Raw genomic sequence first — 13669 nt, 5'->3', positions numbered from 1 at the left:
CAAGCCACCCTTTCACCATGAAGCCATCTGGCTTCTATGTGCAGGCCTCACAGTCAGCACATGACAAAGTCTGGGACCAGATGTATGGCTTGGAGGTGGCCTCAACCTCCCACTACTCAAAGGCTCGGAGAAGAACTGAGTTTGCTTTCTTCCTCCATTTTCCAGGGCAGTGTCTGGACAAAGTGATCAGTTAGGCAATATTTTCATACCAACACAGGGAAAACGGCTTCACTCAAGCATCTGACAGAGGTTAGGTGTATATATGGTAAGTCAACAGTTACACAGGAAGGGTTATGCTTGACCACCATAAAAAGGCTTCGGTTCCACAACTTTCCAGCAAAACAGGAATCACTAATGCCTATTTGCTCAAAACACAATTTGCTTATGATGCTTTAAAAATAATCACTTATCAGCGGAGGCCTCTGGGACCATCAACAGAGAAGAGCCAAGAGCGGGACCCTACCCAGAGAAACAGAAATGCCTGAGATAGAGAAAGAGATGATGACGTGGAGTGATGAAATGACTGGGGACCTTGGACCCAGAGAGAGAAAGGGACTGTGGGCCGAAAACTGGGGGGAGGAGGGGGAAGTATAGGGAGCGGGTTTCTGGGATATACCCTTTGGGTGGTTGATGATGCATGGAGGGGATTGGAACCATGGCAGTGAGATGATATAAGATGGAATGAATGTAAAACTAAAGTTCTCCCATGTAAACTATCATATAATTCACAATAAAATATTAAAAAAAAAAAATCACCTATCTAATTACACACCATTTCCAAATGGCCAACAATTATTTTAAAATAAAGATGACAGTGTAAGGGGAGCAGGGACACTAGATTAATGGAAACAAAACCACTAGAATGGACACAATACAAATGTCCATGCATTATGATTCTTCACAATGTAAGCAATGTCACCAAACAATTTGTGTAGAATTTATTGAATGGGAAACTAACCTGTGTAAACCTCCACCAAAAACATGATAAAATATTATCTATTTAAAAAAACAAAACAATTTGCTTAGGCCTCTCCACAGGGGAGCCGTCACCACCTACCTCCTCCAGAGGCTACACTTGTCTTCAGACTCTCTGTCCCTCAGGTGACATGGTGTGCAATTAACAGATGGCCTGGGAATCTCTGTACAAACCCCAGGCTCAACTTAAGAACTCAAGCGGCTAATCTGAGGGTAGAGCAGCCTGAGGAGGCTGATACTCACGCCCAGACACCAAGCCACCTCTGGGTGTCAGTAACACAGGAAGCATCCCACAAGAGCCAAGCTGCCAGAGTCTAGGACCTTAGGTGGAATCCTGAGTCCCATCCACAACCTTGTGAGGTGAGACATTCCCACTAGAAAGGACAAGCAGACTGGAACAGCTACAGTGACAGAAGATCCATCTTCATGATGAACCTGACCTATACTCAGAGCAGTAGTTACTCTAAATACCAACAGAGAGGGAAAGAGTCTTCAAATCAAGTATCAATGCTATCCGCTCTGTGCACAGGGTAGATAGGGACAGGCAACTTAGACATTGGCTATCTAAAATGACGGGGCAATAAAGGCACGAAGTGACTGGCTTACAAGGTTTCAAGAGGGAGCTTAGTTAAGAGTGTGGAGGGAAACAAAGAGTCCCCACTGAATAGTTATCATCTTGTCTACATGGGTCTGGTGAAAGGAGATGGGGATAAGATTCGTAAGATTCAATAGTGAATAACTGTTATCATGACTAACTGCAACTGTCATAATTGTAAAGGTAGAAGTTTTGTAACAAAAAATAGGGGAGTGGTTAATCTTACTATCAAGAGAGGAACACACAAATAGAATGTGGGACCTTATCCAGAGAAGCAGCAGCACCAGAGATGGAGGCAGAGATGGGGGCATGGAGAGGGGGAGTGGCTGAGGACTCTAGATTCATCAACTAACAAGAGAAGGACTAAGAACTGGTGGCCAGGAGCAGACTTGCAGAATGTGCCTTTTGGAGATGTAATTTATTATATATGCCTGAATGGGTTTTTTTTGTTTGTGTGTTTTTTAAAAAAAAGCTAAAGTGGATAAAGAAAAATACTTTTAACTAATGGGAATGGAGGGGATTATAATCAATGTAATGAAACAAGTTATATGAAGTGTTGAATGTGAAACTGATGATGTACCCTATAAACTTTCACTCAATCCACAATAAAAACCTTAAATTAAAAAAAAAAAGAGCCAAGCTGCATACACACCTGCAGTCAGAAGCTGCCCAAGAGAGAAATGAGCCCCAACTCTTCTACCACTGGGTGACATTAAAAGTCTTTTCCAAAAGAGTAATTTTCCAGTAATATTACAAAACGTTTTCTGGTGTGGCGCTTCAGGATAATGCACTAGACCGCAAGGTCAGTTTGAACCACAAGGTCGGTGGTTCAAATCACCAGCCACTCCTCAGAAACCCTATACAGGATTACTATGGGTCAGAACCGACTCTACAGCACTTAGCAACAACTACTACTAAAAGTTGTAGCCTTCTACCTTCCAGCAAGTCTTCATGCACTTGAAGATTGGTATCCAACCTCTGAGATCAGCCTCAATGGGTCCACGGTAAGGTTGAGAAATTAAGTACAAAATGGGTGTGATGAATTTCTCTTTATGGAGTTCCTTGCAATCATTCACTGCCTTCCATGAAGTTCTGCTGTACCCAACAGGGTGCAGGAAACACAGGGTGGAGGCCAGTCCCAGCTCTCTGACTTTTCAGTGCCATGTCAGAGGAGAATCAGGGTACACTGACTCAAGGGCAAGGGGAGTGAGGGCTTCCCAAAGAAAATGAAGGCTAAACTAAGGAGATGAGGGGAAAAGACAAGTGTGTGTCATGCAGAAGCAGCAGAATGTGCAGATTTCAAGACAAGAAAGCAGCTACACGGTTGAGGAACTTAAAGATGTTCAGTGTGGCTGGGTCACGGCTGAGGTTCGAGGTCACATTGGAGCAGAATACATGCTAGTTTAAGAAGTTAGAACTCCACAGGAGGTCAATAGCAAACCACTGAAGGATTTTATAAAGGACCCAGCTGATACTTGGAAAATGGACTACTAAAATCATGCTAGTGGGAAATGACATGAGTGGTGGGGACAGAGAGCTTTGGTTAGGGAGGAGCTGGAAAACTCCAAGAGTGTAGTTTAAGAGTGTGAGGGAAGACAGCGTCCCCACTGAATAGTTTTCATCTTGTCTAGATGGGTCTGGTAAAAAGAGATGGGGATAAGATTCTTATGATTCAATAGTAATTGTTATCATGACTAATTGTGACTGTCACAACTGTAAAGGTAGAAGTTTTATAACAAGAACGGGGAGAGTAGCTAATCTTACAGTCCAGAAACAGAGGATCCTAGGATCATCAAGGGAGAAAAGCACAAGCGGAATGCGGGACCTTATCCAGAGAAACGCCGATACCAGAGATGGGGACACGGAGAGAGGGAGCAGCTGAGGACTCTAGATTCATGGGAAGAGAGGGGCTGAGAGCCGGCGGCCAGGAGACAGACTTGCAGAATGTGCCCTTTGGTGGTGTAAATTATTATATATGTCTGAGTGTTCAAAAAAAAAAGCTAAAATGAATAGAAATACTATTAACTCATAGTACATGGAGGGGGATTATAATCATTGAAATGAAACAAGGTATATGATTTGTTGAATGTAAAACTGATGATCTGCCCTGTAAACATTCATTCAATCTACAATAAAAACATTAAAAACAAAAAAAGTATGGTACTTCTGAGCCTAGGTCAGAAGACTCCTGTACATCTGCTTCCACCAGTACCACTGAAACCCAATAAGAGTCTGCTAGCCAGGAAAGGGACAGAACAGTTCCCCTGGGGACCCCAAGGCAGGTTACTCACACACCCTGGATTCTGGGCTTCTTCTCTAAGGGGTTGGCAGAGCCCCACTCAGGTCTCAAGTACCAACCTTTGACTTACTTATCAGAGGCTGTCACATTCAACAACAAATGCACTGTCATTAACCCAAAGGTGTAGCCACTTGGCGCACTCCTTAATGTGGAGGGCTGCCATCAGATCCCACATCTGGTAGACTCTGGGGCCCAATCTCTAACTCACTAGCCCTGTGTAACTAGAGTTGGAACACAGCTATATGTGAGCACAGCAAATGCCATTAGTCACTTAGATATTACCCTTAACTCTCTAGTAACAGTGTGCATTCAGAAACTGGCCTTGAGTTTGTTGGTTTATAATGTTTCATCTAGCATCTTTCATTATTTTCAGGTGGTCTTATTCAAGAAATCTTACCCATGACTCCATTGGAAACTCTAAGTCCCAATAATTATTCTGTAAACATCAAATTCCTCTTCTTGCTTGAAATGTGTAGAATGGTTTGTTTTCTGCATTGGCCTCTACTGATACATTGCACATAATGCCAATAAACCTGCATTTGTTTAAACCTGCACCTCTCTGTCCTCTCTGCTATTTTTATAGTACACTACGCCCTATGTTGAAAGGTCCTTTGTATTCTTTTCAATTATCTGTTAAAAAATTATTTCTATGTAAAATAAAAAATATATAGATGTATATATGAGTCCTGGTGTGGTGCTGTAGGATAAGCACTGGACCACAAGACTGGTTTGAACTGCAAGGTCAATGATTCAAACTCACCAGTCACTCCTCAGAAACCCTATACAGGGTCACTATAAATTGGAACCGACTCAACAACACTTAGCATCAACAACACACACACACATGTACACATACAGGAGTCCTGGCGTGGCACTATAAGATAAGCATTAGACTACTAACCACAAGGTCAGAGGTTCAAACCTACCAGTCACTTCTTGGAAACCCTATACATAGTCACTATGAGTCAGAGCTGACTCAATGACTCATAGCAATAACAACATATATATGTACAAACATACATATATGTTGCTGTGTGCTGTTGAGTGGGGAGCATGGTGGCTCCATAAGATAAGCATTGTACTGCTAACCACAAGTTCAGCAGCTCAAACCCACCAGCTGCTCCTTGGAAACCCTATACAGGGACACTGTGATTCAGAACTGACTCAATGACACACAATAACAACATATAATATACATCTACACATACACATGGAGTCCTGGTGTGACGCTGTGGGTTAACGCACCAGACTGCAAAACCGTTTGAACTGCAAGGTTGATGGTTCAAGCTCACCAGCTGCTCCTTGGAAACCCCATCCAGGGTCGCTATGGGTCAGAACTGACTCTATGGCACTTAACAACAACAACACATACACACGTGTGCCATTAAGTAGAAAGTATGGTGGCTCCATAGGATAAGAACTGGACTGCAAACCACAAAGTCAGTGGTTCTAGCCCACCAGCCTCTGTATAGGGGAAAGATGAAGTTTTCTGCTCCTGCAAAGATGTAAAGCCTCTGAAACCCTATACTGGTTCACTATGGGTCGGAACCGAGTCAACAGCATGTAACAATAACAAATAAGTATATATATAAATATTGTTGTTAGGTGCCATCCAATGAATTCCAACGCAAACCCACACCATGTGACAGAGCAGGACTAGCTGTCCCATAGGGTTTTCTTGGCTGTAACATTTATGGAATCAGATTGCCAGGTCTTTTTCCTTTGTTGCTGCTGAGTCAGTTTGAACTACTAACCTTTCAGTTAGTAGTTAAGTACTTAAAAGTCCTAGCACAACAGCTGCTATGAAAACAAGAGTATTACATAAATGAGCCCATTCCAAGTTCAGAAACATGGCTTTGCAAACTGGGTTGTAGTCAGTTTGACTCAGCAAACTATCCGCTCTGCTTCTTCCCTCTTGTTTCAGCTCTGTCCTTCCAAAAAGATGGGCTAAGTCCTCATACTGTCTTAGCACAGCTACTACTCTTCCCACCTCACTTCTCATCTTCTAGCCACCTCGGCCCTACAGGCAATTTTGTCTCTAACTGAAAAACAGCAGCTATCTGGCATGCTGTGCACGGAGACACATTCTGGGGCTCTGTCTGGACTCACCCACAAAGAGAAGCTAAAGTGGTGATGGGGTATTTGAGCCATAGCACTTGCTATCCCTGACCTCAACTAAACTTTCCCGAAATTACAAGCCGTCTCCTAAACTCAAAGGTCTAAAAAGAGGAAATGGGAGAGATGATGCGTAAGAGGGATGTCTAAGATGTACCCAGCCCTCCCTCACTCCCCTTGCTGTACAGGGCATTCTGTCTTCTGGTCCCCTGGAAACAGAGGATGAAGTGATATCACCAAGTCCTCTGGCATTTTCAGCAACAGATCCACAACTTCACCTTTCAATTACTACACAAGACAGAGGGCCATCCTCGCATTCAGACACAGCATGATCCATTCCTCTCCCAGTGAGGATTCTCTTCTTTCCAATTTGACTCCTGCCCACATGTGCCTGGGCCCATAATCCCTCCCAAATGGCTTCAAATCAATTAAGCCTGCTGCAGAGCTGTGGAGTCCAACCTCCTGTGCCCCACCCCATATCCCCAATAACCTCCTGCTTCTCCTCTATTCTTACAGGGTGTCCTGTCTAGGACAAACCCCAAACAGTTCAGAGAATGAAAAGACAATGGGGGTGGGAGTTGGTAGGTCCCAAGGAAGCCCAGATGTGGTCAGCACAGGAACAGGTTGGACCAGGAAAGTGAACACAATGTGCACCCGGTCCTCTCACCCGTGCTAGAGCTATGTCCCAGTGTGTCCAACTACACCAAGGCTTTAATGTCCAACATAGGTAAGCAGTACAACACTCCAAGAATCCCATGTCTCCAGAAACAACACAGCATGTTACCTGGGAAGAGATGCTCAACATCTGAGTCCATCAGTCCCACAGGAGCAATCAGGGAGAACAAGGCACACCATCTCTAGCTGCCTTAGGCAAGGACAGCACGTACCTCTCAAGGCAGGCAGGACAAGGTCTTCGCCAAGTCCACAGATGAACGGCAAACTTATCAACAGCACAGAACCTACAAAACTGAAGTGGCAGCAAGGGGAGAACAAGGGAGGGTCTAGCCATAGGCTGTCCCCAGGCTGCAGAGCTGAGCACAGATGGTCTAGAGACCAGGAACGTGGTAGGCAAGACCTTAATTGACTGAGTGGCTCTTTGGGTCTCCTTGGAAAATCACTTTAGGTGATTCTAACCCATAGAGAGAAATGTCTGGGCATAAAAATCAGGACAGTGTTGTCATCCAAACCAATATACCAAGAACAGCACAAGTAGAGTACTTTCACTTCCTAGGAGCCTCTCTGGGTACCAGTCTTCAACATCCTATATCTGCATCTCATCATAAGGAGAAAGGCAAACCAAAGACACAAGAAAGACAACCAGCTACAAGAAAACCATGTCTAGAGCCACAGGTCTAATGCCACTGCCCACACTGCACTGGGCTCTCAAGCAAAAGGGCTTGGTTGAACCAATCCAGCATAATGTTTTCTTCCCTAACCATTCTCAAATGCAAGATCAGATCCAAAGTTTCCACACAATGTGGCTGCCCTGAGGATGAAGCTCAGGCTCCCTGGTAATGGCACATAATGTTATTTTCAATCTGGCCCAGTTCAACTCTGTGTTCTACATCTTTTTACGCCCTACTTCTTCTGTCTGGATCATCTGCTTCTCACTGCCTTCATCTGGAAGTCGTAACTCATCCTTCCAGAATTAGCATCATCCCTTTTCTATGAAGTCCTCTCCAACTCCTCAGATATAGGAGGCAGTCCATCTTCTGGGCCACTTCTGGGCCTGGCACACACCATGGGCGGACCCTATCTACACCATTTTCTCCCCCTCTAGACTGATAGCCTCATGGGCAGGGCCTCAAACCTGTGCTCCTGAAGCCCAGGCCTGGGACTGGTCAAAGCAATGGGTGCTGCTCCCTGGTGTGTGGAACTCATGGATGAGTGCCTTGCTGCCTGACCAAAGGAAGTCAGCTGCAAGAGTGAGGAAAGGCAGACTGGCTGGGACCAAAGAGTCCCCTCCTCCACCTCCCTGCCCACTACCCCATCCAGTGTGCTAGCCCAGGCTTGCTGCTTTGGGGTAGAGCCACCCATCACATGAGAGGAGGCCTCTACCACTGGGATGATGTTACAGTCTATTTTGAGGGTTACATTGGAGCATTTGTCAGCCTGGACAGCCACACCCTCTGTGTGTCATCACTAAGAGCCAGGGACACCCACAGATCCATGAGCTCTGCCCGAAGAAGTAGCTCCTCCCCCAGACACTTGGCTTCAGGCCTTCCTTGGCTTCCCCACCAGATCTCCCTGAATGCTCACTATCTCCCGACACCACTGGCAGACTCTGATGCCTCCTCACCCCACCAGATGCACTCCCTGGGGTTCACAGCTCTGATGACTTAGCAAAATGCAGTGGAAACCCATCAGTGTGCACCATGCTCTTGGCTCAAACATAGCTCCTCCTTCTCTACTTCTGCCTATATTTCAGGAGGGCCCAAAAATCCCAGCACCCTGATCAGAGTCATTATGGTTCCATACAGATCTCTGGGAACTTCCTACTCATCCCTTCCAACCAACCATACCAGGCTCCGCTACCTCTCACAGGTTGCTTTTTAGTCCACCTCTGAAATGATTTCTATGTAAAATAAAAATATATTTAGATATATATTGAGTCTGCTGTGGGAACCACAAGCTCCCTGTGGACAGGCCCACGTATGCAGGCTTCATTGCTGTTCTCTCTGCACCTAGCAGGGGCGCGGGCACACAGTCAAGACGTGAATAAATATTCTATGAAACAGAACTATGCTGATTCAAAAGACTTAGTATATTCTTCTACAAAAGCTATGGTTAGAACAAAGGCCTTTCTGAAGAACAATAACACTGACCACCCTTTACAACTGAGACCTGTATTCAAATCTACAGAACAAGTTTCAGTGCAATGGGACAATAAATGAGTCAAACTCAGCCCAGAACACGCCACACTTCTCTGGCACTAAGTGCCTTTCAGCTCTGTCCTCTAACACTGTGGTCCCCAAGTATCCAAGTGCACATTCCTTCACTTTAGGGCAGGAATGTAATGGCAGCCACAGTGGACAAGGGTAGTAGCAGCATGGACACATACATCTGGAATCAAGTGACTATATCGGACAAGACAGGCTATCCCATGGCATAGTCTATGCCCTACAGCCAGGGGATACCACCCAACACCCCAGGATCTCAGGGCTCACCCATAAAATGGCTACACCATCATCTATTCCAGGTCCTTCCCAGAGATGCCATGAGCATCAAACTAGGTAATAGGAAAGCTTCACAATCAATTCACATTTGGGTCTTGCACTAAACCAAGGTCAGAACTCTATCTCCAACATGGAAGGGAAGAGGAAAAAGAGCTAGTCAATGACCATCATATCCTCCTCCTTCCCTTGGCCTTCTCAAAACCACACCTGGCACACTCCAACAGCTGGCTAAATCCCAGCCATGCACAGAAGCAATGAGGGGACATTCATACCCTGGCCATCTGACAGACAACTGAAGCTGCCAAACACAGGCACACATGAGCTGGAACTTTTTAAAAACTGAAGTCTCCTGGTCAGCTTAATAGCTATATTTACATAAGACTGATGGGACTATAACAAAGAATCTTCAAAACACCTGACAACATGGATTGACCAGAAGGACATTATGCTGAATGAAATTAGTTTATCACAAAAGGACAAATATTGCATGAGATCACTGTTAAGAAAAGATTTTCTTTCTAAATGAAACATTCTATGATGTTTACAGGGCAGGTGAAGGGTGGTGGGGGGAGTAAAATAATAAGTGAATAGAGGTAGAGCCGCTAACTGACAGTACATGGAATTAACTGCAATCACTGTAATGACATAAAGTGTATGATTTGTTAGATGTGGGACTGATGATCTGCTCTGTAAGCTTCGCTCAATTCACAATAAAAAGTTAAAAAAAAAAAATGTTGGGACTAGAGGCTGGGACAACTGGTGACCCCGAAGAGAATACAATTGCACCCCATAGGGTTTTCAAGGTTGACCTTTCAGTCACAGGTCACCAGGCCTTCTTTCAAGTCAGAATTGACTTAATGGCACTTAACTACAACTAAGTGATTCTGGACCACCAAGCTTTAGGTTAGTATTCAAGTACACATGGGGTCACCACGAGTCAGAATCAACTCAACAGCAACTGAGGTGAGAAGCTGGGAGAAGATGTCCAACTTTCTTCAGACTTGCAGGTAACACTAACAGTCAAGCATCCTGAAGGCACAGAGATTTTCCAGCAAGATGCATTTAAAACTGAAAAATCAAGTCAGTTACAAAAGTCCAGGTCTCTAAGTTTGAAATTCCCCTTTGGAAAATTTATAGGATTACGACTCGATGGCACTCAACAACAACAAAGAGAAAACAGGGCTGGTGGCACAGTGGTTAAAGCACTGTACTGCAAACCAAAAGGTTAGCTGTTTCAAATCACCAGCCGCTCCCTGGGAGAAAGATACGGCAATCTGCATCTGTTAAGTGCCGTCAAGTCAGTTCTGACTCATAAAAACCCTCGATATGGTTTCAGAGCCTACAATCTTTGCAGGAGCAGAAAGTCTCATCTTTCTCCCATGGAGCAGCAGGTGGGCTTGTGGTTACAGTGCAGAACTTATCCTACTGAGCTACCACTGGAAATCCTAAGGAGCAGTTCTACTTGGTCCTACAGTCACTGGGAGTCAGAATCAACTCAATGGCAATAGGTTTTGGATTTCGTTTAAAGAGAAAGCAATGCATTTCTTCTCCCATGCATCTTCAGAAATAATGAACATTCCATCTACCCAAATAATTATTTTGGGGGGTGGTGTTTGTTTTGTTTTAAGAGGCCATTCTTATTCATCCTAGTTCAAGCATATAAAATATAAGTGTGTGATTATCAGATGGTGGGAGGGGAAACTGTGAACATTACAGCCTTTCAATAACATAAATTTCCTATCTAGTGGTGCAATGGTTAAGGACTCGGTTAAGTTGTTAACTGAAAGACTGGCAATTCAAATCAACCCAGTGGCTTTGCGAAAGTACTGACTATCTGCTCTCATAAAGATTATGGTCTAGAAACCCCTGAGGGCAGTCTGTGTCACATGGGATCCCTATGTGTTGAAATCCACAGGCTAGCACCTAACAATATTTATAAATGTACTAAATGTGGATAAAAATGAAAGATACAATAACTTTCATTATCAGAATTTCACAATCATTGAATTCTGAGGTTAAGAGGCAGCTTAGATGCTGGTCTAGCGCTCCATAGTGCAAACAAGGAGATTGAAGCCCAAGACCTACTCAAAGCCACAAAGTCCTCTCAGGCAGGGAAACACCGACATCACATGAGGAAGCAGGAAAGGTTTTAACTCTGGCAGTCCTGGCCAAAGCATAGCTCTTAGCCAGGCATCTTGCATGAGCCACAACGTGGACAGCCCTAGGAGAGAGGAAGTATTCTGAACACTAAGAATACAAACTCAGGTTTGGCACAAAGGTCACTTGGGTGTTGGCAAAATTCCCACACAAAACCTCATGGTTCAATGAGGAAAGCTTTTCCAAGGTAGTTCAAATCACATTCTTTCATTACTTAAAAGACTGTTTTACCACAAGCAATGGAAAAAGGAGAGACTGGGAAAAGAAAAATGAAAAAGCTCCCTCCAGTATTCCCTCTGATTTCCTATATCTGTTTCCAAACTCATGGCTGTCAAGTTGACTCTGACGCCTAGCAACCCTAAAACACAGAGAAGAACTACCTGTCCTTTATGGAACTCTTTATGGAAACAAACCGCTTACATAAACAATCTTCCTCGAGCAACTGTGGTTCACAGATAAGCACTTAACCACTAAGCCACCAGGGCTCCTCCGTGTCTGTTTAGGTCACCCAAATATAGGGAGTCTCCCTATTTTAATGAGGACCTTCCTAAAGCTGGTCCAACTGGTGTTCAAGTCCCTGGATTGAAAAACAAGTTTATAAGCAGCAAGGTCACCTGATTCTGACCATGTGCATGCTGTTTACCCTGAGATGACAGACCAGAGGCAGCCACAGCTTTGATGAATGTTCCAAAGACTCTACTGTCTCTTTGAAGTCCACTAGGGCCTCCCATGACTAAATGCCATAAAAAGGAACCTTGAATGTGGCAAGGGTGTGAAAGGAGGGAAGTCACAGATTTGACATTCAAGCAGGGGAAACCCCATTATGCTCACTGAATTGTTATCTGTTTTCCTGACCTGTGAAGCACCTCATTATATCACCATCAGAAAGAAGTCCTCTCTCTCTCCACCCCCAATTCACCTATTTACCATCAAGGCCCACCATGAGGAAACAGAAGTGTAGCCCACTCTGCAGCTCTCCCCAGCCCACACCAACAACTACACAGTCAGCAACAAGGCTGTGGCTAAGAAGCCCACATTAGTTATAAGTTCTGGGTAGGAGGTCTCTAACTCTGGCCACAGGGAAAAGGCTATTGCTGGGATAAAAAAAAAAGCAGGGCAATGAGGGGCTTACCCATCTCTTCCTTTGCTGACAATCTTCACCTCAAAGTAATAAATGCCACAGGCAGCAGGGATGGGGTGGGTAGCACGCACTGAGGCCGCATCTTTGTGATTTTTGCCATGACCTAAGAGGAGATGGCAAGAAGAAATTTCAGAAAGAAATATAAATGGAAGCCTCTTTCTTCCCTGCTCATGGCGACTTCAGTAGAGTTCGAAGGCTCACCCCTCCACGGCCAGATCACAAAGCCTGATAATTAGATAACAGTTGAGCAGCCATGTAAACCTCCCACCTTTGGCTCACCTCCTCCAGAGAAAAGCAGCCCTGCCTGAGACACTGTATCCCAAACAGACAAATATGAGGGTACAGGGCAGCGTAGGTGGATGTGAAAGATTCCCCATGCTGCTAGCAGTCTCTCCAGAATCCAGGCAGCCCACCTATGTGACCAGCGGATAGAAAACCCTCACTTAAAGGGAAGTGCACAATCCCAGGTTCTGTCTGGGATGCCTGCCAGGAGAACAAAGCCATAGGCATCTGGTTAACGATGGCGATGCGACCACCGTTTTCTTCAGACACTCTTAAAACTAAAAAGTGCTGAAAGAACTAGTTGAATTTGGAGCCAGCCCAAGTCAAGCAGGGAAGCTCTCGAGTGGAAGGCCCAGCTCAGCAATGGGTTTGGGCACCTGTTGCGGTTCTCGGGACCTCAGGAATCTCAGGGCAGAGTAGGGAAGGCAGTCAGCCCTCGGCCTGGTCAGCCCGACCACCCTGGACAGCTAAGGCTCGGACCGGAGGACCAGAGTCAAGGAAGGAACATGATGGGGCAGGGGCGAGACAGCACAGCAGTCCCGCATATGCTCCAGCCTTTTTCTTCAACGGCCCAAGTGGTCGATACCTTTGTAGTGGACGCGGAGGTTGCCCTGGGAGAGGCCGATGTAGTTGTACTTGTCCTTGGGGCTCCAGGAGCGCGGCAGCGGCGTCTCGTGCTGGTTGACAGCAGGGTACAGGCGTTGCAGGCGCCGGCTCAGCTCCTGCTCCCCGGGGGACGGCAACCCGCCCCCCGTACCACCGCCGGAGGAGTCTCCAGTCTGCGGATTCCCAGCTCCCGGATCCGCCGTCGCTGCCGCCATCTTGGAGGGAGCTGCTATTGTGTCACTGGGGGCGGAGAGGAGTGGGACCAGATCCTCCCCGTTCAGCCAATAATCAACGAGCCTGCCGGGGCCGCAGGGAAACCGAGT

At 45.6% G+C, this 13669-nt stretch overlaps 1 protein-coding gene across 1 annotated transcript in view; it reads right to left on the bottom strand.

Moving 5' to 3' along the window:
* The window catches only part of RANBP10 (RAN binding protein 10), a 64811-nt gene extending 51142 nt beyond the window's left edge, over window positions 1-13669 (bottom strand). Inside the window, exons 1-2 of the mRNA XM_006860240.1 lie at window positions 13327-13669; window positions 12450-12561 (exon numbers count right to left, since the gene is read on the bottom strand). Coding sequence (XP_006860302.1) covers window positions 12450-12561; window positions 13327-13561 — 347 coding nt within the window. The 5' untranslated portion in view covers window positions 13562-13669. The remainder of the gene's footprint in view (window positions 1-12449; window positions 12562-13326) is intronic.

The sequence above is a fragment of the Chrysochloris asiatica genome, unplaced genomic scaffold, assembly GCF_000296735.1.
Source record: "Chrysochloris asiatica unplaced genomic scaffold, ChrAsi1.0 scaffold00037, whole genome shotgun sequence".
NCBI classification, from domain to species: Eukaryota; Metazoa; Chordata; class Mammalia; order Afrosoricida; family Chrysochloridae; genus Chrysochloris; species Chrysochloris asiatica.
Note: the sequence above shows the minus strand (reverse complement) of the source record. Positions and strands in the feature narration are given on the sequence as shown.